Source organism: Scardinius erythrophthalmus (genome assembly GCF_964197995.2).
Source record: "Scardinius erythrophthalmus genome assembly, chromosome: 16".
NCBI lineage: Eukaryota > Metazoa > Chordata > Actinopteri > Cypriniformes > Leuciscidae > Scardinius > Scardinius erythrophthalmus.
In genome coordinates this window covers 7411986-7437169 of record NC_138236.1, presented here as the reverse complement: position 1 = coordinate 7437169, position 25184 = coordinate 7411986, and the positions used below count along the sequence as shown (strand labels likewise).

The window sequence follows — 25184 nt, the reverse complement described above, 5'->3', positions numbered from 1 at the left end:
GAGGAAACCAGCAAAATAAAGGTGCATCTGACGGATGAAACTTCCTCATTGTCCTGACCTGGTATTTTATCATTCCTCTAATTGGTCTGTTCAGTGCAGGAACTGTGGAGTAATTAACCCTATCAGTGTTATTTTAGTAGTATGTATTAATATTTTGAACTAGCTTTTATTTTTTATATTTGCAGTTTTCATTTTAGTTTTTAGTAATGTGCTTGTGTCATTTTTGTTTATTTTTATTTCGATTTTAGTTTTAGTAATTTTAGTAGCCTACTTCAACTTCGTTAGTTGCCAAAGCAACATTTCTAATTTTCATTTTTTTTTTCATGTAATATGTATAATTTATTTCAGCTTTATTTCAATGACTGAAAACAGTTTGTTAGCAGTTTTAGTGAGCATTAACAACACTGCCCGAAATGAAAATTCTCTATTTACTCAGCTTCATGTCATTCTAAGTGGTTACTTTTTCTCCAGTGGATCTCAAAAAGAGAAATTTAGAATATTATTCCACGAGTAAGAATCTAAATTTCTTTCTGTTTCTCACACAAAGCTGTTGGCTTCAGAACACTTGGAATAAAGTGATCAATTTTTTTTAGGAGAAATAAAAAATCCCCAAAAATTCTATTTATATTTCACTGAAAATAGGATGTTTCATTTTTTTGGTGAACTATCCCTTTAAGGGCACACAGGAGCTACAAAAGAGCCCTTGTTATGCTGTAATTGGATGGCAGTTCAAAAACCAGCATGTCATTAAATTATTTCTTATATAATAAGAGGTTCTGCTAGACTCAACACAGATACAGAAACATCCTATTGATTCGATGTTCTCCACAAGCTCAGCTGTAATTAAAGAACAGTTTAATTTGATCGGCCTTATGAAAGATCTATCATTCTCATTTCACAGACGAGAAATAAAATAAGCCCTATTAGTTGAGGGTGATTAAAGCAGGACTTCCCTCCCATCCAATATTCCTCTCTACTCTCATTGTACACAGTGTTCATTGGACGCCTTCTTCTATTTCAATTGAAGAGAGTCTGGGGAAATAATAAGGAGCACACTGAATTAGTTCAGTTGTTCTCCATTGGATATTTATAGTGATTCATCAAACGTTCCAAATGGGAATAAGGCAGGATTTTTCCTTATGCATGGATCCATGGTTAGGCTCAGGCTGCTGGTGGTGGTGTTGTGGGAAATATTTTGTTGGCACACTTTAGGCACCTTAGTACCAATTGAGCATTGCGTAAACACCACAGCCTACCTGAGTATTGCTTCTGATCTACTTCCAGCAGAATAAAGCACCATGTCACAAATGCTTAAATAATCTCAAACTAATTTCTTGAACATGACAATGAGTTCATTATCCTCAAATGGCATCTAGAGTCACTAGATCTCAATCCAATAGAGCAGCTTTGGGATGGGGTGGAACAGGTGATTCGCATCATGGTTGAGCAGCCGACAAATCTGCAGCAACTGCGTGATGCTCTCGTGTCAATATGGACCAGAATCTCTGAGGAATGTTTCCAGCACCTCGTTGAATTTACGCCACGAAGAATTAAGGCAGTTCTGAAGGCAAAAGAGGGTCGTACTAGGTGTACTTAAAGTGGCCGGTGAGTGTGTATCACTGTAACCAATAACACTTTATAGGTCCCTAATTATTGAATGCAGTCAACAAGGGTCTAAAATTAACACTCACCCAGCACCAAATACAAGAAAAATTGCCTTTGATGAGTAAATTAAATGGAGATACTTGCCAATCTGCCAGTAAATTCATTAGGAACTGTAACATAAGGCTTAAATTAAATTGTAAGAACAGTCTGATCCTCACTGATGTAAGAGACGTGCAAAGACATACAAACAGTATTTTTGTCAGGGAGCCTTCTATGGTCCTCTATGGTACATCCTACTCATTTAAGCCTATGGGAACCCACCAACAACAATTTGTTCTGGGCCCTGTGAATTGAAACCGCTTTTGCTGCCACATATGTGGAATATTTTCCACATAAACCCATCAAAATAAAAATATGAAGCACGAGACGTAAAGTTGTTCATGCCAAATTTCTACCTCGTAACATAGATTTCCTGTGAGATCAGGTTGGAAGAGATGATATAGATGAAAATTACCTGAAAATCTTTTTTTTGCATGTAGTCGAGATGGATCTCATTACTAAACCACTACCAGAACTGCCATCTCTACATTGAATGTGTCCAGACACCACACACAGCACATCAACACAAGGATGAACATCTGCACATTACCCTTAGCCTCACAGTTTACAGGCCCAATTAGACAGACACAAATGGAGCAAAAACTCAGTCCGGCTGGGCAGATGCAGTTAATAGAGAAGGCAGTGAAGCTCTGCTGCTGTAATGAATGAGCACTAAATACAATCAGATTACGGCAGACGGACTGTTTCCCGTACAACAGCTGTATTTGTGATAAAAGATAAAGTGAAATGTTATTTATGACACAAAATGTGGCGCAGAGGAAGGAATTGTATAGAGATTGTGAATGTGGAGATGAAATACAGCATATGGATGTATGACATTCAATGCCTGAAACGTTTCTCATTTCCTTCCATTTTCCTTGTGTGGGAATTTTTTGGATGGTAATTTGCTTTCTCATATCCCAGTGCAGCTCCTTGGGGAATATGAGAGCACTAGAATAAAATAATAAATAATTGGTGCACATACAGTAAATGAAAATGAGAAAAATATAATTTTATAGAAAATGTGTGGAAAACATGCCTTGACTATTTTTAACAAGATTGAATTGCATTTTACTTTCAATAATATCCGTTTGGCTGAAAAATGTTTCCTTTGATTGAGAGGATGAAAATAAAAAAAACCTCCCAGTTTATTTAACCACAAATGCATACATATTGAGATACATATTGAATATTACTATAAATCAGATTTTTTTTAGCAATAATGCCATAGCCTACAGTTTGTTGCTGCCAATGGAGCAGAAATAACACACTTCACCTGAGGCACAGCACACAGGTGGAAGGCTTTCATGCAGGTGGATAGCTGGTCAGGTGTATGATTGCCTCAAAGACAAAAGTACTGCTTTCCCTCTCTCAGATGACAGCACCATCTAACAGATGATTATGCTGTCCAAACTGCACAGAAACAAATGAATATTCACAAGACAAATGCAAATGACTCAGTCTGGCCTTGAATGGCATCTTAGTAGAATATCAAGAGAATTAATCATTTCACTAAAGACACAAATGCATAACGATCCATCAACTGAGGCATTAAAGTTTTAAATATGTGCAGTCATGAGAGGCATCAGTCAGATCTTTCACATCAGCAGACAGAAGTGTTTTTAATGAGGCTATTTTAACTTTTCTGCTCAATTGACCTCAGCAGTTGCTTAGCCATTGCAGTGAGAATCAGGGACTGCAATAACACACTGCATTCATCAAACACAAGTGACAGCATAGACGCACACGGCAACCAATCAACTGCTGAACTTGTCGCAGTAACCAATCATCAGCTAGACTCTTGTCACAGCAACCAATCATCTGGTAAACTGTCATTACAGCAACCAATCGCTGGATCAATTATCTGCTAGATCAACGAAAAATTTCATGCACAAAACTTTGCAAACAATCATTATTTTTGCAGTTCTGTTTTGTTGAGTGATATGTATTTTTTGAAAGAAATTAATACTTTTATTTGACAAGGATGCATAAAATGAAATCAAATAAAATTAAAATGAAATCAAATTAAAGACTTAACAAATTAGGTTGTTACAAAAAAATCTATTTCAAATTCTGTTTAAAATAAATGCTGTTCTTTTAAACTTTCTATTCATCTATTCTTATTCCTCAAAGAATCTGGCAAAAAATGTATTGCGGTTTCCAAAAAAAGTGTACAACATTGATGATAATAAGAAATGTTTATTGAGCACCAAATCAGTCTATAAGAATGATTTCAGGTATCATCACAGGAAAAATATGAATAATTTCTTTGTAATATTAAAATAGAAAACCGTTATTTTACATTGTATCTATATTTCATGTTACTTTTTTTTACTGTATTTTTCATCAAATAAATGCACACTTGGTCAAAAACATTAAAAATATTAACAACCCCAAACCTCTGAATAAAAAATGCTGGGTTGTTTTAACCCAATTTTGGGTCAAATATGGACTAACCCAAACGTTGGGTTAAAAATGCAATTTAAAAATGGACAAACCCAGTTGTTGGGTTACATTTTTTAATTGCATTTTTAACCCAACGTTCTGGATAGTCCATATTTGACCCAAAATTGGGTTAAAACAACCCAGCATTTTTTAGAGTGTATACTCTAAATATTTGACATATTACACCAGAGTCCTGGACGTTAGCGGGTACCCAAATGCTAATATTTGATGTAAAGGGAGAAGAATATTTACATTGTCATTTACACAGTGATTAGTTAGCATCATCACTCAAAAGTGTTAACCTAATCTATGTGTAGGGGTTGTTCTGCAACACAATACATGTTTTAAATCACACTGTGCAAACGAAAGGTATATTAAAATTAAAATCAGTTCACAAAAATCTCCCACAACCAGGGCCGTTTCTAGCCTTTTTGGCACCCTAGGCAAGATTCCTATTGAACCCCCCCCCCCCCCCCCTAGGGGGGTTTGGGGGCATGCTCCCCCGCAAGAAAATTTTGTACATTTTAAGGTTAAATTAATGCATCAATCTGGTACTTTGAGAGCTAAAAATTAAGAGCTTCAACCCATGAACTGTGCACATTGAACAAAGAAAAACCATTGACTTGTACCTGGACACTAAAGAGGGCTCAAACATCTTATTAGTTATCATGATATAGAGTCTCAGTCTACATTACATTATCACTGGTGTTTATGATTTATATAAGTATTCCTATGACGTAAAATCCATATAGCCAATAATATGTAGGCTACTTTATAAATTAAAATGAATATTTCAAAAGTATATTTTACATTACACTATATCGGAAAATTACAATACTTTTGTCCTCCTAATTTCTTCACTTGCAAGAAATAAACCCTTGAGCTTTTATTTTGGAGAAAAACACAGATCACCATGCTGATCGCATGAGCAAAGTACGCACTTTTCTTTAAATCACGCAGCACAAACAGAATGTCTAGGCTACTTAATTAAAGTCTTGTGCTGTTTTATAAAGGCACAAAGCCATATCACAATTTCGATTTTAATTCGTTGACAAAATATAACGCTAGAGACCTTTATGTTAGGCTATAAATTTTACATCTCAAGTGTTGGGAAAAGGGAGAAGAGCGATTTCGGCAAAAGGCGGATTCGAACTCGGGTCGCATCCAAAGCTACTTTCAAGCACCTCACACCCTTACAACCTATGCCACTGTAGATATTTAGTGGTGGGCGTATTTTTGCTAAAAAAGACAGGAACTTAGTGCAAATATACGCTCCATTATCGGAAATGTAAAAAAAGAAGAATTTTCACTCGCTTGGGCAAAAATCTCTTGGTGTGGTGGGGGCTCTCAATGGCGCCCCCCAGCTGTTTGCGCCCTAGGCGACCGCCTAGTTTGCCTATGCCTAGAAACGGCCCTGCCCACAACACCACCTGTATCACTGGTGACCCTACATGGGGTCGTGACCCAAGGTTGAGAACCTCATCATGTCAACGTATCATTCACTAATGGACTCTACAAAATGAAGGCATCACTGGCAGACACATGCATTCAGTCCTGTACACAAGGGGATGGCAGGCAGCTTTAACGGCAGGCATTTCCTGATGGCATTTGTGAAGGAAAAATCCCTGTACAAAGAAAGAAAAATCACATCAGGAAGACAAAGCTATTTTTAGCGGATAAGCCTCTCGTCATACTGAATTGTGTTCATTTTGGCATCAGGATTTTTTTTTCCATCCCGCTCTGTTTTTTTCTGTAGCTGATATGGTTATGTCATATCTGTCCTGGTTACAGAGCACAAAGGGTTTAGCTTCAAAGTCCAAAGGAGGCATTAGAACTGTGGGACACCTGAACAAACAACCAACCTCCTGGGAAAAGCATTGTGATTCTGAAAAGTGGGATTCTTGGCTCATCAACCTGGAAACAGAAGTTATCATGGTAATACATTAAATCTTGATTTGAAAATAGTCTCCATCTCTTACTTGCTCTTCCTGAAGATATGGAGAGACGAGACCTTTAGCCTACTTATAACACACGACTGCACTGATCTGATCCACATCACAGCCTAAAGCCGGGCGTACACTTTAGGATATTTGCTGTTGTAGGGGCTTGCAGGCCCCTAAAAAATTGCAGATTTTTTGTGTCTCTCTGGAAAATCATGTGGAAATCATTGATGTTCATATGGTCATAGCTCGCACTGTGGGAGAGGAATTACGAGCCGAGCTGGGAACGTTACGAGCACCTCCCGACCTCCGATAATTTTTAAACATGTATGGGTGGGCGTACACTGTGCAAGTTCGGACATTCGGGAGGCTGTGAGCCATTGCACACGTTACGAGTCAGTTAACCTGATAATCGTGTCAAAGCAGCTAGTACACGGCACCGCACGACTGTACTGCACGGCGAGCCGGTGGCAATCGCATGAGCTTTTGTGCTAAACATGGACACTGGAGCTTTCAGTGTTGCTTCTATAGCTTCAGAAAAGAGAAAGAAAATAAAAAAGACTAGTTTGCAAATGATTTGATGAAAAGCAGATAACAGCACAGCCATTTCCTTCAACAAAACCACTAGAAAGTGTGTGTGTGTGTGTGTGTGTTTGTGTATGCACACGCTGTAGGGTTGTAGCCACATGGCTATAATAATGTTCTGGAATATATGATGTGGTTGTGTATGATTTGGCAATAGGGGACAGCCTAATATACTAGTCAAAATTGGGCCGACTCTACCATTTTTTTAAACATGTTTAAAAATGATCAGGTGGTCGTAAGGTACTCGGCTCAGCTTGTAATTCTTCTCACACAATGCGAGCTGCGACCATACGAGCATCAACGATTTCCGTGCGATTTTTCCTGAGATAAAAAATTCTGGGAGTCGGCCTGATTTTGTCCAGTGTCCCCTATTGGCAAATCATACATCCACATCACATAGCAACACCAGCAACATTGAAAGCTCCAGTCTCGGTGTTTATCACAAAAGCTCAGATGATTGCCGCTGATACAGTCATGCCTGCTTTGATGCGGTTATCATGTTAACCGACTCGTAACGTGTGCAATGGCTCACAACCTCTCGAGTGTCCTAACTCACACAGTGTACACCCACGTTAACAGCCCACTGCAAGGGGTCTGCTTTAGTGTGTAGCTACTAGAGGACTACGGCCTCCACAGACATATGCTTTAACGTTTAGGAAACTATGCTAAGTCTTAATTTTTGTTAAATGAAAATATATTTTGTTTAAACTTGACCTTGAATGGCAAAATGTATAATAGCCTATACAAAATGTACTTCAAGGGGCAAGAAAATACATTTCCAATCATAAAATACATTTTAGATAAATGCAAAATATATATAACTTTGTTTGAATTAATATACATAACATATAGCATTTATAACATAACATTTTTTTATATTTTGAAATATATTTTGGACAATATGAAAAGTCCAAAAATACATGAGGAAATATAAGTAACTAAAATATATTGAAAATATTTTAAAATCTATATTTGAAATATAGTTTTGCCAACTATTTGTATATTTTGAAATATATATATAAAAAAATATAGGACAATACTGGAAACAAAAAATATCCAAAAATATATAAGGAAATAAGTAACTAAAACTTATCGAAAGTATATTCATGTTAATATATTTTAAAATCTATATTTGGAATATTTTTGGCTATATTTTGAAATATATGTAAAAATATATCTAAAATAATCTATTTGAAAATGTGAGCTTAGTAGTGGAACAGAAAGAAAGAACCGTCGGAAATGCACTAGCATCTTTATCTGGCCAATTTATTAAAACACTAAAACCTAAGCTTCACTCAGTTGTGTGGTCAAATAATAACCCAGCAGGATGTTGTGGGAGAAACACAGATATCAGGCTAATGTAAACAAAACACGTTCAATCTTATGCTAACCGCTGTGTCAGTATCTTCTCCAGAACTCTGCAGGGGGAATTAATTGCTTTCACTTTAAGAAGGACATGCTCATATTTTTCATCATTATGTTAAGCGCTGGTGCATGAATTATAATGGCCTAACGCCTGTCTCCTTTCATTCCTGCGCTGATTAAGAGAAAAGAAACGGACAAGTGCTTGTGATAAAGAGGATGGAGGTGGATGTTGCTGGTGAGAGGCTCAGGGTGGCAGAGGGTAATCAAGACTATGAGGCTACAATCACAAAGATGTGCCAGTGTGATTGGCACTGTGAGTCTCTCATTTCAGGACCGGAAAGACACCATATAATGACCCTTCAGCTGATTTGGTCTTTCCACTGCTTTAAAACGCTCATATTATGAAAAATATTGTTCTCTTTTGAAATACAAGCAACATATTTGAGATTACTTTAGCATAATGATGCATCATCCAATATATATTTTTTAAATGAAATGCATAGAAAATTAGCTAATTTAGTTCTTATAGCTAAATTAGAAAAGCATGAAAGGGTGCCATTGTCTCCCACTTATCCCAATCATCATCTGATTTAATTTTATAGTAATCAAAACATTTATGTAAAGTTTATATAAATTACTGCATTTTTGACAGTTTACTTTGACATTTGCTTTAATAACTGAATAATGACAGACAAATCAAATAACAGAAGCACAGTCAAAGAAATGCATCTGAAAATGAATTAAATAAATTACACATACAGTAGGTCTATCTTTTTAACTGACGTAGCATAATTGCAAAAAACATGCAGAAAGAATGCAGGTTAAATTATTCCACTACGTTATGATGAATAATGAAGATGTTTAAAAAGTACATCTAATCTATAAAATTATTAAATAATAAATTCGGTCACACTTTAGATTACGGTCCAATTCTCACTATTAACTACGACTTTTGCCTCAATAAACTCCTAATTGCTTATTAAAGGAGAACTCCGGTCAATTTTAACATTAAGCTCATTTTTTTGTCAATTTGGAGTGCTGTCAGTACAGAGAACAACGACAAAAATCGGTTACACCGTGTTATCCTCTTTTTAAAATTTGCACCCTGTTGACTTCAATAAGGCAATATTTAAACCTGCTTTTAGCCTCTTAACATCCTTGATGTGTCATTACAAGTGCACAGCTAATGTGAGTGATTCCTTCAGAGTGAACACGAGTGAATCTGACTGCAGTAGATGTGAAAGAAATGGATAAAAATGATGTTATTTAAGCCAGCGCAAATACCTGTATTTACATCCTGTTTTCGGTTGAAGTCCAAAGTAGTCGATTGCCGAGTTCACGCGCGTGATCATAGGTAACTAAACCTATGCACGTGAATTTGACAATCGATTACTCCGGACTTCGACCGAAAACAGGATGTAAATACAGGTGCGCTGGCTGAAATAACATAATTTTTATCCATTTCTTTCACATCTACTGCAGTCAGATTCACCCGTGTTCACTCTGAAGGAATCACTCACATGGCTGGGCACTTGAAATGACACATCAAGGATGTTAAGAGGCTAAAAGCAGGTTTAAAACTTGCCCCATTGAAGTCAACAGGGTGCAAATTTTAAAAAGAGGATAACACGGTGTAACCGATTTTTGTCGTTGTTCTCTGTATTGACAGCACTCCAAATTGACAAAAAAATGAGCTCAATGTTAAAATTGACCGGAGTTCTCCTTTAATAGTTAGTAGGGTAGTTGTTAAGTTTAGATATTGGGTAGAATTAAGGAATGTAGAATATGGTCATGAAGAATAAGACATTAATATGTGCTTTATAGGCACTAATAAACAGTCAATTTAATGCATGCTAAGCAGCAACCAGTTAAAAGTGAGAATTGGACCCTAAACCAAAGTGTTGTGTTACCATAAATTCTTATAAAAAAAAAGCAACTTTCTGAAAGGGGCATGTAAACCCAATGGTCTAACTTTTCACCTCAAAATAAAACAATAAAAGCTACCACACACCTTTAAATTCAAGTAATGTTCACGTATATAAAATGAATTCATAGATCACTATTATCCAATGACAATATGCATACAAGTTTTTTTTCTAACCAGCCAAAGACTATAACAAGCAAAGAGTGTTTGATATTATTCAGTGTAACAGTGGAAAACTTTTCTTAGTGCCTTGAATTACATTATAAATGGACTCAAGCCACAAATGCACTCAACACTGAAACCAAACAGATAATTTCTGATGTATTTGAGCAGAGTCTTGGGGTGGCAACAATGAGTGAATTTGAGGCTTTAAGCTTGATTTACATTTACTTTTGGCAATAATGATGAAAATATAAGGAAAACAATAATTTAGGAATTCAAGTTTCAGTACACAAGAACAGAAATCTGTCTGACCTGACACTGCACAGTAAATGCACAAGGAAACTAAAACAAATATCAACCTTTATGAGGACTGGAAGAACTTATTTTACACAGCGAGGGGTTCAATCGATAGGAAGGCAAAACCACAGGGAAAACTGCTTGCCCCTCAATTAAAATCCCCTTAATCAATAATAATCAATAAATATAGCTGCAAGCAGCAATTACCGGGGCCAAGTGCAAAGATGACAACGAAACATGCCAGCATGGCTGGGAGTGTCAGACCAACTGCAACAATGAGAAATTAAAAGACATTTAAAGATAATTTTAGGCAAAATGGCTGAAAAATTGTATATACAGTAACTAAAAATATGATTTAATGGATTATCAAGATACATACCGAGTTTTGTAACGGTACACTAATGCACTTGTAAAGTGTTGCAATTAATATCATGATATTATATTTTAATTAATCGCAATGCCCTTGTTTTGTTCTATTATAGCGCCATATAGCCCATACATGTGTCAAATTTGGTGAAAATATCTCATTTTGTTTTGGAGTTATAGACATTTATATGAATGAGAGCATAAAAAATGGCCCGTGGGTGACTTTGATTGGATTCTTTTGCCACTTTCTATCAAATAGTCAATAGCCATTTTTCGTATCTCCGGACCAGTAGGTGGCGCTCTGCCGAAACGCAGCATGTAGCCTCAAGTCATGCTTGTGATGACATGTACCAAGTTTGGTCTGAATACGATAAAGCGTTGCAGAGATACAGCCTTACGTTTGTTTTTGCAAGTGATACATAAAATTAGCTTGCGCAGTATTCAAGAACGGTTTGACAAATCAACTTGAATTCCATAATTTTTTGTTGGCATGGACTGAAGATGATCTGGTTCAATTTTCATGAAAATCGGAGCAACCGTCTTGGATGAGTTCAAAAAAGTAAGTAAAAAAAAAATCTAAATGGAAAATTACGTCATGTGATGCAATCGAATCGTCTTGGGCCAATTTTGTTTCTAGCCCTTATGGTTCAAAAGTTACCATAAACCATGAGTGAAATTTTGGACAGTTGGTGGCGCTAGGGGGATTGAGTTAGAGACTCCAAATTTGCTATTGTGACTGTTCAGACTGTCTGCTATCAGTGTGCCAAATTTCATAACTTTCCCGCAAGCGGTTCCATGGGCTGCCATAGACTTCCAAACGGAAGAGAGAGAGAGAGAGAGGGAGAGGGAGAGGGAGAGGGAGAGAGAGAGAGAGAGAGAGAGAGAGAGAGAGAGAGAGAGAGAGAGAGAGAGAGAGAGAGAGAGAGAGAGAGAGAGAGAGAGAGAGAGAGAGAGAGAGAGAGAGAGAGAGAGAGAGAGAGAGGGCGTAATTATACAGCACTGGTTATAAATCCAGCGGCACCAATCCTTCCGAGGGGAATGCAGCAGTAAATTCAGCCCTGGATGCAGAACCACCTCCAGGAAAGCAAACAGTTTTCATTCCACCCCACGGCCTAATCCATGAATCTCTGTGCCTTCGTCTGAGAGTTACTGTGACTGCCAATCTAGTTAGACATGGAGAGCATTGAGAGCAGGGCAGTAACTAACAAAAAGTATGATGCTATTAACTTAACAAGAGTTTTCAAAACCAAGCACTTTTTCCAATACCGACCCAGTTAAGCAAACTGAGGGAATAATCAAACATGCTATCCTAAAGTATCCACTCTATCTTTCAAATGAAGTGAAAGATAAAATATATACATTTTCAAATCAAATGATTCATTTTAGTGATTCAGTTCATTCAGGTGATTTATTTGAGTGAACTAGCTCAATACAAGTCCTTATACAGCATGCACACTATCGTTCAAAAGTTTGGGGTCGAAAAATACAATAAAAAAGTTGGTTATTGTGAAATATTATTACTAATTAAAAGAACTGTTTTCTATTTTAATATATTAAAATGTTATTTATTTTTGTGATGGCAAAGCTGAATTGTCACTTAATCCTTCAGAAATCATTCTAATGTGGAGATTTCCTGTTCAAGAAACATTTCTTATTGTTATCAATGTTGAAAACAGTTGTGCTGCTCAATATTTTTGTGGAAACTGTGATAATTTTTTTTCCAGGATTCTTTGATGAATACCAAAGATAATTCAAAAGAACTTTTATTTAAAATAGAAATCTTTTGCAACATTATACATATATTTACTGTCACTTTTGATCAAATTAATGTGTCACTGCTGAACTAAAGTATTAATTTCTAAAAAAATTGACATCTACAAGAATGATAGACGTCCTCTAGATTTCATCTGTTTGGGTTAATGCGTGTCTGAGCTGTTAGGATGTTGATTTACAATCAGTTCCACCCTGTTGCTTTAATGCTTGACTTAACCTTTCTAGAGCTACTGTGATGTAGCTCATAACCTCCTCCACATGACATTAAAAGGACACTGCCATATAATTCTGCTCATTCTGTGTCAGTTATTGACCACATGTCAAGCATTTGTTGCCACTTTGTACCTCCGCTTTAAGTCACAGAATCTTTCGGCTCTCACTCTTCACAGACCAACTCGAGAAACAGATCATTTGGTTCCAGAAGGGTAAATCTGCGGAAGAGATGCTGGTAACACTGTGGCATGACAGTAACAAGCACAGATAAGTCAGAACCCTGACAAATAAAAAAAAGGTGATATTTTGTGACAATAATAAACAACACAGCAAATCTGCTGTGAAGGGAAGGTTAAAGCAAACAATTAACCTTTAACCGAGATGCTGTGTTTTTCTTACGCTGTTTCTGGGAATGAGTTAATGAACACTGACTACTCAGACATATATTTCAATCTGTATTCATCAACAAAAAGGACACAGCATCTCTCTCATTCAATTCACACATTCACATTTATTTGTCTAGTGCTTTTCACAATATACATATTGTTTCAAAGCAGCTTTACAGAAAATGTCTACATTACAATTTAGAGTGATCTATTATCAGAGGTGACTGTCCAAGTAATGTGTTTCAGAAATGTACAAGTATAGTACAAATCACGCAGTTAGAGCAGAACCAATGAGCTCATTGAAGTAATAATTAAAAGTTGTGAACATAATGATTACAATATATAGAAAATTTAGCAATGGTGCATGTTGATTCAGAGTTTGATTCAGTATGATCTTGTCTTTGACTTCTATTGTTTTTAAATTGAGTAAAGAATGCTATTCTGTTTTACCTATAATAACACTCACAGTTTCTGATTAGATTGTTGTTTGCTATATTTTCACACTGCCTGTGCTAATCTAATGTAACATATGGTGCATCAGACATGTTTGCATGCTAATTTTCTGCAATAACTTCTTGCTTGATATCTTATCTCCGGCCCTGTTTACATCTGGTATTAAGATGCGTTTTGGTTTGATTGATTGTAAAGTGTCCTTGTGCTTTGGAAAGGCGCTATATAAATAAAATGTATTACAAGAATTATTATTATTATTATTTTTCATTCAAAAATGTGGTAGCAGCTATTGAAAATCATTGAACAGAAACAGATTTCTTTTTTTTTTGCTCAAGTATCTAGTTTTTGTTTCAATAGTCAAGTTATGAGACATAACTCATAAAACAAAGTTGAATATACAATTCTACCCACGGATATATCATTTTACATGCCAAAGTTGCCTCAAACCAAACTCTGAGGTTCAGATTTACTAAATAGTTGCACCACATTAGCATGCAGTATTTTGCGTGATATCTTTTTCACAGAGCACTCGTAACCGGTTTTATGCAGGTGCTAAATGCACTGGAATAGCACAGTGCCGTGAGCATTGTCATTCTGTTCAGCACAGACAAAGTTTATTTAAAAGGGATGCTAAAAGCCACAATTTTGCGAGGAATATTTACATCATTACCCGATTTGCATAAAGGTGAAAAGAGCACAAAACAATGCAAGATCAGCTTGTTTTTGTTTCACAGAGGACCGATAAAAACCTGTGGACACTGACTACATTAAATAGTAAACAACCCCTAACATAAAACTATGAAATGTGACAAACAGCCTCATATAAGCGGCAGGACTCGCCTCAGTAATCCACCATCATTCCCTGACCTTTTCAGCAAGTGGTCCTGGATCCTTCTTATATCTGATCTCTGCATGGCCCAGAAGCCCAGGCTGTGGCCATGAGCAGCATTAACTATGATAAGGTTCAAGACGGGTCAATCAGTTAAAACACAAAAGGTCAGAGTATAGATAGTAACGACATCATGAAGGGCCACCGCACCACAGCTAAAGCTGACCTGAATGGAACGTGATTGATCCGAATGCAACATGGTTCACATATTTCCGCCGTTTAACAGTCACAGGCTTGTCGATAATGTGTGTTACCCACACTGAAGCCTCCGGGGGTGTCTGTCAATCCTGTCTGAGACAGACGTAGGGCTATTTTTCTGCTCAAAAGTGGTGTCTTCATTTGCTGTGGCTGTGTAAACAGAAGGATGAACAGGCACTGCTGGAGATCAGGTACATGCGAGACAGCATCAATCTGAGCAAATAAACATTAGCACTTTACAAAACGCAGTGCTAAAAACTGTCAAGTTCTCCTCTAGGCCTAACAGACCAGTCATAAATTCTAAAGCGGTCCGCCATTGTGGCCTTCTGCATTTTATAGCACAGGAGAGTAAATGTCACAGACGTTTTCTACTGGATAATATATGCGGCTCCTTTTGCAGCCTGAGAGAAGCCTGCGGAAGCCATGCTTGAGCTCAACACTTGCTCAATCTATTGAACTGCTGCTAATTGAATTGGAGTCAGCAGGTCGGGCGCTGATGGAGCGTGCAGGTGGAGGCTGAAGGCTGGTTACAGTAACTATGTCTGCACCGCCATCATTCCACCTAACACCCAAACCAATCTATTTCAGTGTGTAAATAACATGGGTAATAGCGGGACACTGCTGTGTGCAAACAAACTTGATTTACAAGTGTTTTTGTGATTTTTCATACATACAACCAGTGAAAGATGCCAGTCAGACATAGATATTGTGTTAAAATGAATTAAATATATGAATATGAATCTAGATTTAGCTATATTAGAAATATATTTGAAACTTAAAATAAAAAATATATAATTTATGAAACATTATGACATTATGAAAACATTTCAAATATTTGTATTTCTATTTATTTTGAATACTTAATTGGGGAAAAATAAACAAGTTTGAGTAGTGTGTGGAATTTCTTTTTCTAGTTTATAGTGTACTTTCATCCCCATGCACTTACGAATGACGAATGGTCATTACATATATTTTATTAAATATTAAACACATTTTATGAAATACAAATATTTATAAATGCTTATATATATTATTTTATATATATATATATATTATTGTTATTATCACATGTATATATCAAATGTTATTTTTATATTTGGATTATATGATTTAATTTTTTTATATAAAAGTAGCCTAAATAATTGCATTTTCCAATAATAACAAAAGGCGGGTTTGGGTTTGGGTGGTTTATGCTTACAACAAGTGAAAAACAAAACAAAATGCACTTTTCAGGTCTTAATATCAGCTAACATTACCTTTCAAAAAGTAAAAAAAAACACTGGCATTATTTTTAGATATTCTGGAATATGTGAATGCATAAATACCCAGCAGACAACAGTACGAGGTCTGTAAGGGCAGCAGACAGTGGGTAATTAGAAACCCAGCTCAAGTTCCCAACAGCCTAACCGTTCTTCATCAGGATGACATTTGTTTGTTAGCATGCTGCACCCTCATCTGTTGCTTCCCTGTAAGACAGATTTTCATCCCATACAGAATCTCTCCTGACCCCACAGGTCAGCACCTTCAGAATACTCTCAGCACAACAAGGCAGTGCTTCTGAGAAGAGAGGAGACTGAGGAACAGGACAAACATTCTACCTTTCCACAACCATTAGTGCTGTTATCAGTCTTGAGCAGTCTGACAGTTCACCTTATCACACCGACAGCAAATCATACTCAGCCTCCTAATGAGAACGGAAACACAGAGGCATTACGCATGACGCCGCGTTAGATCGCATGTGGAGGAAGACGCTTACATTTAACGGCTGGAGGATGACATGAAACATCGACTGAAGGGAACTTAGAAAAACTCAAAGGAGAGGCTTTATCAAGTCCACGTGTCTAAAATCAATCGTTTAACTGCAACTCTTCGTCCTTCTTAAATGGCATATAATAAATTCTTGGTTAAATACACTACCGTTCAAAAGTTTGGGGTGGATACGATTTTATAATGTTTCTTATGCTCATCAAGCCTGCATTTATTTGATCAAAAATACAGAAAAAACAGTAATAGTGTGAAATATTATTACAATTTAAAATAATGGTTTTCTATTTGAATATATTTTAAAATGTAAATTATTTTTGTGATGGCAAAGCAGAATGTTCTGCTTTGAAAAAACATTTCTTATTATTATCAATGTTGAAAACAGTTGCGCTCCTTAATATTTTTGTGGAAACAAATGGATTCCTTGATGAATAGATAGATCAGCATTTATATGAAATATAAAATCTTATTTAACATTATAAATCTTCACTGTCACTTCTGATCAATATGAATGCATCTTTGCTGAATAAAAATATAAATTTCCTTACAAAAAAAAAACCACCAAACTTTTGAACAGACTACTTTAAATGTCCAGTTAAAACCAACTGCTGGTTATCTTTATGTTTTAGGCACGTTTTTGTAGTTTTTTTGTTTTGTTTTTGGTGAATCACCAAGCCCAACTAATCGCTCTCCACTAAACTTTACATGTATATACAAGCACCAAAGGCTGAGGCTAGATAATGTCATCCTAAGGAACTACAGGATAAAGATCAGATAAAGGAGGCTTATATAAGAGACTATCCAGTATCTTGTTAACAGAATTAGGTGAGTTAGGTATTAAGGCTAGAACAGGACCCTACTGTATGGGACCGTTGTGGACCAGACTCCTTCTCTGCTGATTACCTGAAGCGCATTTCCCACATCACCCCAAGATCTGCACTTATTTCATTATTGCAGGCTTATGTCCACATGGACGAATTTATACCCCGCTCACCCTGACCCATTTGCAGCTAACCAAAAGCACTTATTGCGGCATGTATGCTTCCCTGCTATAAAACCACTCTCATTTAAGGAGACTGAATGGTCTGTCAGGGTCATTTTCATTTAAAAACATTAAAACACTCTTAACCATCGCTCACATCGAGCTGGAAATGACAGTATAATTTGGTGGGATACATGAGGGCAGGTTATTAAAATGTAGCGGGATATGTGGTGTGGTTTTAATGGCGGTTCTGACACAGGATGAAAAGATGCCCAGCGTGCGGCCATCAATAACACTTCTCTCTCCTGCGGTCGTCTCCACCAATTAGAGGCACTATGAGGAGACAAACTGTGCCGTGATTTGCAGTGACTGCCAGAGGGCACTGCCTTTAAAAGACAGGAGAAAGTCAAACAATGAGAACAGCAACATCACCAATAACCTTAAAGAGTGGGAAATTAGAGTAAAATATCGTTCATTATGACACGACTCTCATGAATGCTTGATTGTGATAATAATGACTTTTAAAGTCTCCCTGTAGTCGATAATTTTATCCTTTAAAAATCATATTTGATCACCAACTCTGCTTTATTCAGATTCCAAAAAATCTTCCTGCCTTAAAATAGCTTGAATGTAACTCTACACCCTTGCCTCATTTAGTATGCAAATTAGCCCCGCCTCCGATCACTCACACCAGCTCAGAGATCCACTCACGTGGACGTGATTGGTTACAAGGTAGTTTGTGACATCATGCTAAGATTTCAAACCGTGTTTGAGAGACCGTCTTTGGTTCACTGCCGTTTTAAGGAGAAAATACTCAGCAATGATGTTGACATATGAATTTGCTCATGGTTTGTCTTAACGCATATTAAAAACACCACATAGACTTATAAACAACATTAAAAGCTTGATTTTCACCACAGGGGGACTTTAAACTAGCCTGGTTCTACCAGACTCTCGTACATTTCATTTGTACAGAGAGTCTGGCCTCTCTCCATTGACAAGCGTTAACTTCCTTGTAGGCGGGTACTCTGTCGAAGTTTAAAACTATTGGATCTGCCCAGAGTCACTCTGGATCTGCCATAACTAATCACTAACATTTGGTCGTGACGTATGTCAACTCAAACTAGCGCACGATCTCAACGTCATCGTTCTCAGCCACTCCCTCTGTTCGCTGATTGGTCCTACAAAAAATTGATTTCTGGAAACCTAAGAATATACAGCAGTCCCAGACGTAGTACTGAAGGAAAATGAAATTGAGCGGAAGTACGTAGGAGGGCGGAGCCAGGCTAACTTTAAACTATAGCTGGATGCTATTCCAGGCGACAAATTTTCTACATAGCTGTGCCAGTTCAATGTCTCTCTTATGGCTCGGTCTCTTTCTTCTCACTTGATGAAATCAAATTTCAACTCCGATCTATATTCCATGCTCATTTATTTAAGCAGCAGGGCATAGTCAACTGATCATTAAAGCAAAATAAACCCTTTCAGGTTAATACAAGACCCGTTCGCTTCACTTCTGCAATGTCATCAGTGGGATTTCTCTTGGTTTATCATCCACTAGGCTAAAATTACAAGTCTAATTGCTTAGAAAAATCACCTTGTTGCTTGAAATTAATCTGAAATAAAATAAAATATAAATATTAGTTGAACTCAAATGATAATTAGAAATGTTGCATTAAAACTGAAATAAATTAAGTTTAAGCTGAAGAACTAAAAAGACTAAATCTAAAATAAAAATAAATACAAATATTTGGAAACATAAACAACTAATACAAATGACAAAAGCCAAAAACTAAATTACTAAACCTTGATGTAAAATTAAAATGAAAACTGAAAATATTAAAGTAAAAGCTATTAATAAATAGGCCTATATAAATAATACTAAAATAACACTGGTTATTGTGGGGCAAGTTAGCTATAAGTTAACTAAGTTTTTACCACAGGAATTTGCTCAAATCCCTACCATTAAATATAGATATACTAATAAAGATTATAGTAGCTATAGCACAACTTATGGTTTTGTAGGTTTAATGAGCATATTTTATTATCTGTTTTATACATTCGGCAAAGCAGCTTTACAAGAGCGGGCAAATGAAGTGAACACAAAGCAGGTCCATTTGCTAACCCGTGTTCTGTGAGAGGCACTGAAGGACTTCTTGATTTGCGGAAACGTCTCTTTCAATCGTCTCTTAAACTGTGCCGTTAAATCACCAGCACAATCAAACAGGCCGAGATGAAAGGAAAGCAGTCTCCTGTTCTCTCTAAAGCCTCTGACCTCTCTTCACAATCCCTTCAAAACCAGCCAAATATATGAGATGAGAAAGCAGATAGAGAAGGTGGAGAACGTGAAGAGAAACTATGACATGAAAAAGAGGCAAGATCTAGGATGAGAGCAAAAAGAGATGGTGGAGAATGAGAGGAGAAACCATGGAGACATGATGTGAAATATATGAGAAAAAGAGGAGAAAGATGAGAAAGAAGAGTTGAAAGCACAGAGAGAGAGTGGAAAATGAGAGGAGAAAGAGATGGAGATGAGAAACTATGGAGGCATGAAAAAAGAGGTGAGATTTAGGAGAAAGAGATGAGATCGATAAGGAAGAGAGGAAAAATAGGAGACGGGAGAAAGAGAAGAGACAGAGATGAGAGCAACGAGAGAGGGGAGAATGAGAGGAGAAAGAGATTAGATCGATGGGAGCAACAAAAGAGATGGAGACGAGAAAATATGGACTTATGGAGGAATAAAAAAGAGGTGAGATCTAGAAGAAAGAGAAGATCTAGGAGAAAGAGATTAGACAATAGAACAAAAAGAGGGAGAGGAGAATGAGAGGAGAAACTATTGAGACATGAAAAAGAGTTGAGATGAGATAGATGAGAAAGAGGAAAATAGGAAACGGGAGAAAGAGAAGAGACAGAAATGAGAGCAAGGAGAGAGTGGAGAATGGGAGGAGAAAGAGATGGATGAGAGCAAAAACAGATGGAGCTGAAAAACTATGGAGACAGATATGAAAAAGGTGAGATATGGAGAATAGATCAGATAGATGAGAAAGGAAAAAGATGAGAAAGAGAGATGATAGCAAAGTAAAAAAAAATAGTGGAGAATGAGAGGAGATAGAATGGAGATATACATGAGATCAAAGAGAAGAAGATGAGAAGGAGAGGAACAATAGACGACAAGGGAAAGAGAGGATAGAGAGATTAGAGCAAGGAGAGAGAGGAGAGAGTGATGAGAGTAGACATGAGAGTATTAGGAGAAAAAGAGGAGAAAGCGAGAGAGTTGAGAATGAGGTGAAAGAGCCGAGAAGAGGTTAGAAGAGTAACTTTGACTCGTCTAAAGTGAACATCTTCATGCACACAAACATTTACACAGAGATTAAGCGCAAAATGAAACTTATGAGATGGAGTAACACACACACACACACACACACACACAGGTGAATACTGAAGAGATGCTCATTTACCTATGGTGTATCCTCGTTTCAGTTCACTGCACCGCGGACCACGGAACTGGGAATTGGTGGTGTTGTTTTCTTGCACCTCGGATGGGGTTGTCTTGGCAACAGGTGGTGAAGATCTGTTTAAGGACAGACTTGGGATGAGCCGTGCTGGAAAACTTTGAGAGCCGATATCCACCGACTGGGACTTCTTCTTCAGTCTGAGAGGAAACAGCAAAGAAGACATGAAGAACTGATACTTCAAACCACATCAAGCAGTGTTTGAACACTTAAGTCCAATTAACACAGACACACAGACCAGATTACAGCACTTCTCACTTCTCAGACATTCTAATTCTGAATCACTGTTAAATCGCTCAATACAAGCTGATCCGACAAACCCGACGGAAAGTGTTACCGTCTGTTGGTGCGGTGTGAATTGGCCGTCATGGATCGTTGGAGAACGTGTGCGACTGCAAATGTTTCTGTGCTGCTAAAGGCCTGTCATGATTGATTCCAACAAAAAAAAAAGGTCTACAATTGTAGTATCATGCATCCGTAAAAAAGCCAACACATGGAGGCAACAGGTGACACTGTGAAACTGTTTCTTTCTAATGGGTTATTAGACTGGAAATGTCTGTTCTTCAGTAACACGGCTTCTTCTAATTCACGTTATGGTTCTAATATATTGTGCAGCTTAAAAAGAGAAATGTAACATGGTGCAGTAAATTTGCCTCCAGGTCCTCAAATTTAACAGCAGCTGTAAAAATGCTGCATTATTCAAAAGAGGCATTTTGGATTTCAAACACCACTGAACAAAAAGAGTTTGATTCCTTAGCTCAGGGCAAATGTTTAATCTTTAAATTGATTTGCTTTAAAACAGGTATTGAACCTAAAGAAGGAGAGGCAGATCACTGGAGTCAAGATCCCTTTATTTTTTTATCTCACAGTCAATCATCTTCACATTTTATCTCAACCTATAAGTTGGACAAATGAAAAAGCAAATAACATTCCCAGGAATCCTGCACATCATCTTCTGGATAATCCTGAAATGCTGCCAGCATGAAGACTCAGAGGGAATGATCAGATAAACATGTGCTGTTGTGAGTCAAAGAAGCAGACCTTTTCACATTTATGCATTACTTTTTTCTGCATTTATTATGTTTCTGTGGAATAGATTAAACATGGTAAAATGAGATTATGCTACAGTTATCAATAAAAATGTAGTAATCAAATTTGCTGAAAAAAAAAAAAATGAGAAAAGCAGGGTGCTGAAAGTTTAGATGTTCATTAAAATTCTAGTTTGGCAGGTGACGTAAGGGGGTCCCTAAAGCTTTAAAACTGTGCCACCTACTGGTAATAAATTGTACAAATAATAATAATAATAATCATGACCAATCTATAACCTTTAAACTGCTTAGCTAAGAAATAAAACAAATAATAGAAATACAATAATAAAATAATATAATATAATAGGAAAATAAAAATAAAAATCTGCATTTATTTATTTATTTTAGTCCATTTTATAAGTTATTAGGAAAAAAAGGGTGAAGAATGGGATCAAGACCAAATTTAATCTAAATTTTATTTTAAAGCTGAATTACTGCTTGCATGAGAATACGTGAGAAAAGAGTTTTGCAGAGCATTATGAGTGAGATATTGATCCCATGTGTCACAAATGATTATCATGGATTAGTATCATGCATTCAAAACTTTAATAATCAATTAAAAACCTTATAGACAACATGAAATGATTCTCTCTCTCAACAGAGGTATGTGTGGGCATGTCATAGACACCTGTCTAAATAAACAGCTCACAACAGAGCCGACAGCACCTCTGACTGCATGTTGATGGCAGACTCCAGGTGCGATTCCCTCCCTCTCTCTCAAACCAACTCACCATTGCATAATACATGCAATCAGCCAGAAGACAAACACCGGCTGGCAAGATTACACGGTTAAGGAAGCCCAACAAAAACAAGAACTAGTTGGTTAGACAACAGAGCAGCAAGTCAACCAGAAAACTGAAGCCAGTTGGCAAGACTTTAACCAAGGGTCTCTCTTAACCAGCTCAAAAACATTTAGAATAGGCTACACATCCAACTGTCAAACGGTAAGCTGAATGTACAGCGATTAACTTTAAAATGTAAAAGTGAGAAGGATGTTGATAATAAATATAATTTTGTACCAAAAAGCATTGATAAAAAAATACTTTTACTGTTATCCAAATACTAAGTCTTAGCTTAGCAACCAAATGTCATCAGTCACACTATTATAGTAAATTACTATAATTAGCTACTATTTATATATTTACATACACAGAGAATGATAATAAATTACATAAAAATATATAATTCACCTCACTAACAACCCATTAAGCAACAAAATCCTTCTCTGTATATATATAAAAGCACCTCTTGATGTTTTGATGTTATTTCCATTAAGCGGTACATACATTTTTGGTCAATATCTTGACAATGCAAGAGTCCAGCACTCTGTAAAGTCTTCTCCAGCACATCCCAAAGACTCTCAATGAATTTAAGGTCTGGACTCAGAGGTGCCAATTCATGTGTGAAAATGATTCTTCATGCTCCCTCTAACCATTCTTTCATAATTTGAGCCTGATGAATCTTGACATTGTCATCCTGGAATATGGCCATGATGTGTCTTCCTACATGGTTGTTTAAGAAATGAAAAGCTACACACACACACTCACTCAATCAATAGGGTTAGAAGAACTGTTGCCAAACATATAACATGCTAGAAACAATAATCACTGCAATGATGATCCAATCATAGACTCTTAAGCGATGATCCAATCATATACTTTTAAGCATTTGCCTATTTAAATCCAAACAGCGACTTTTTTTGGCCGGGCAGTGTAGATCAATGAATCAACTATTCAATAGATCAACAAAGAATCAACGACACTAGTTAAGTTTGTGATTTGTTCAGTCAGACATACTGCTTATGCACATGTAATGAAACATTCTTCATTCCTCCATTTAGATGCTTCTGTTGTTATTGTAAATGCAAAACAGGCGTTTTTGAATTGAAAATGAAGGCCGAATGGCGAGCCGTCGCAGAGGTCCTGCTCACGCTGTGATGCGGGGTGTGTATTAACTAGAGCTCTTTCATTCCTCCACACAGATGAGATGCGGTGCCAATCATCACCGAGGCTTTATCTATTATTCACAGCTCAGAAAGACAGTGAGGGGGAGAGGAGGGTCTGGCCAGCTTTCAGCCTCCGTAAACACCAGATGTAAACAAAGCACCAGCCTCCTTTCAAACAATAGCAACCACAGCCGCCTCACCACATGACTTCTGCTCTGATTAGGAGAACGTATTCATGCCGAAGCTGTATTTTAACCGTCAGCACCGGCCGCCGCTGCTCGGGTGTTTATGTAAACAACATTCTCCTTCAATTAAGGGGAAGATTATGTGAGGCTGCACTGAATTGGTACAGAACGTCTGCCGTAAACCACTGCTTACTGCTCCAGTTATAATTAGAAAATCAGTTTTCAAAGTCAGATTAATCAGAACTGGGAAACCCTCCTAAGCTGCTAAGCAAAAGATGGTAGAGGTTAAGCAAGGTCATCGGACGCCATGGTATAAGGGTGAATATCACGAAAACATGTCTGGGTCATAGATACAAAACATACACAGCAGACTGTACATCTCATTATATAACTTTAAATCTCACAATATGACTATATCCTACAATGTTATTTGATCTCAGTGGAAATGATGGTTTGCACTCCCCTGAGAAACTTTGTGTTCGCTCGCAAAACGTTTTGCAAAAGTTTTTCCGAGGGAAAAGAGCTTCTTGGGGGAACGCAAAACATTTGCAAGAGAACGCAAAAGCACTGACTTATAATTTTTCCTCCATCTCATTTTTTTCCCCTTCGTGTCCCTTTATGGGCTCTGTGCATATTTCACTTCAAAATCAAAAGAAAAGCTAGAACTAAAAATTTAAACATTTCATTTAGTGTGTGATTATTTAAAAAATAAAACTAGATGTAAAATGAAAAATGATCCTGTCCCTTGACCTATTTGCAAATTCTGTAATAACTAAAAAGGCAATTAAATTTTTTTTGGCTTTAATGAGATTTTTTGCACTGGAGTACTAAGAACTGCAGATAAAAATGCTTAATTGTCATGAACACAATGTCACAATGCACGCAATCGTAATGGTTCAAAAAATAGACTATTTCATTTGAACTTCTATAAAAAAAAAAAAAGCAGCCATCTTTCTTTTTGTTTGGGGTGATATATGATCTGGTCAGGCTTCATGAGATTCACCCACA

The 25184-nt window shown here is 36.9% G+C and overlaps 1 protein-coding gene across 1 annotated transcript in view; it reads right to left on the bottom strand.

Annotated features, from left to right (window-relative positions):
* Window positions 1-5730: 5730 nt before the first annotated feature.
* The window catches only part of LOC308703988 (oxidation resistance protein 1-like), a gene marked incomplete at its 3' end in the record, with an annotated part of 106200 nt that continues 86746 nt past the window's right edge, over window positions 5731-25184 (bottom strand). Inside the window, exons 3-4 of the mRNA XM_081388035.1 lie at window positions 20905-21098; window positions 5731-5774 (exon numbers count right to left, since the gene is read on the bottom strand). Coding sequence (XP_081244161.1) covers window positions 5731-5774; window positions 20905-21098 — 238 coding nt within the window. The remainder of the gene's footprint in view (window positions 5775-20904; window positions 21099-25184) is intronic.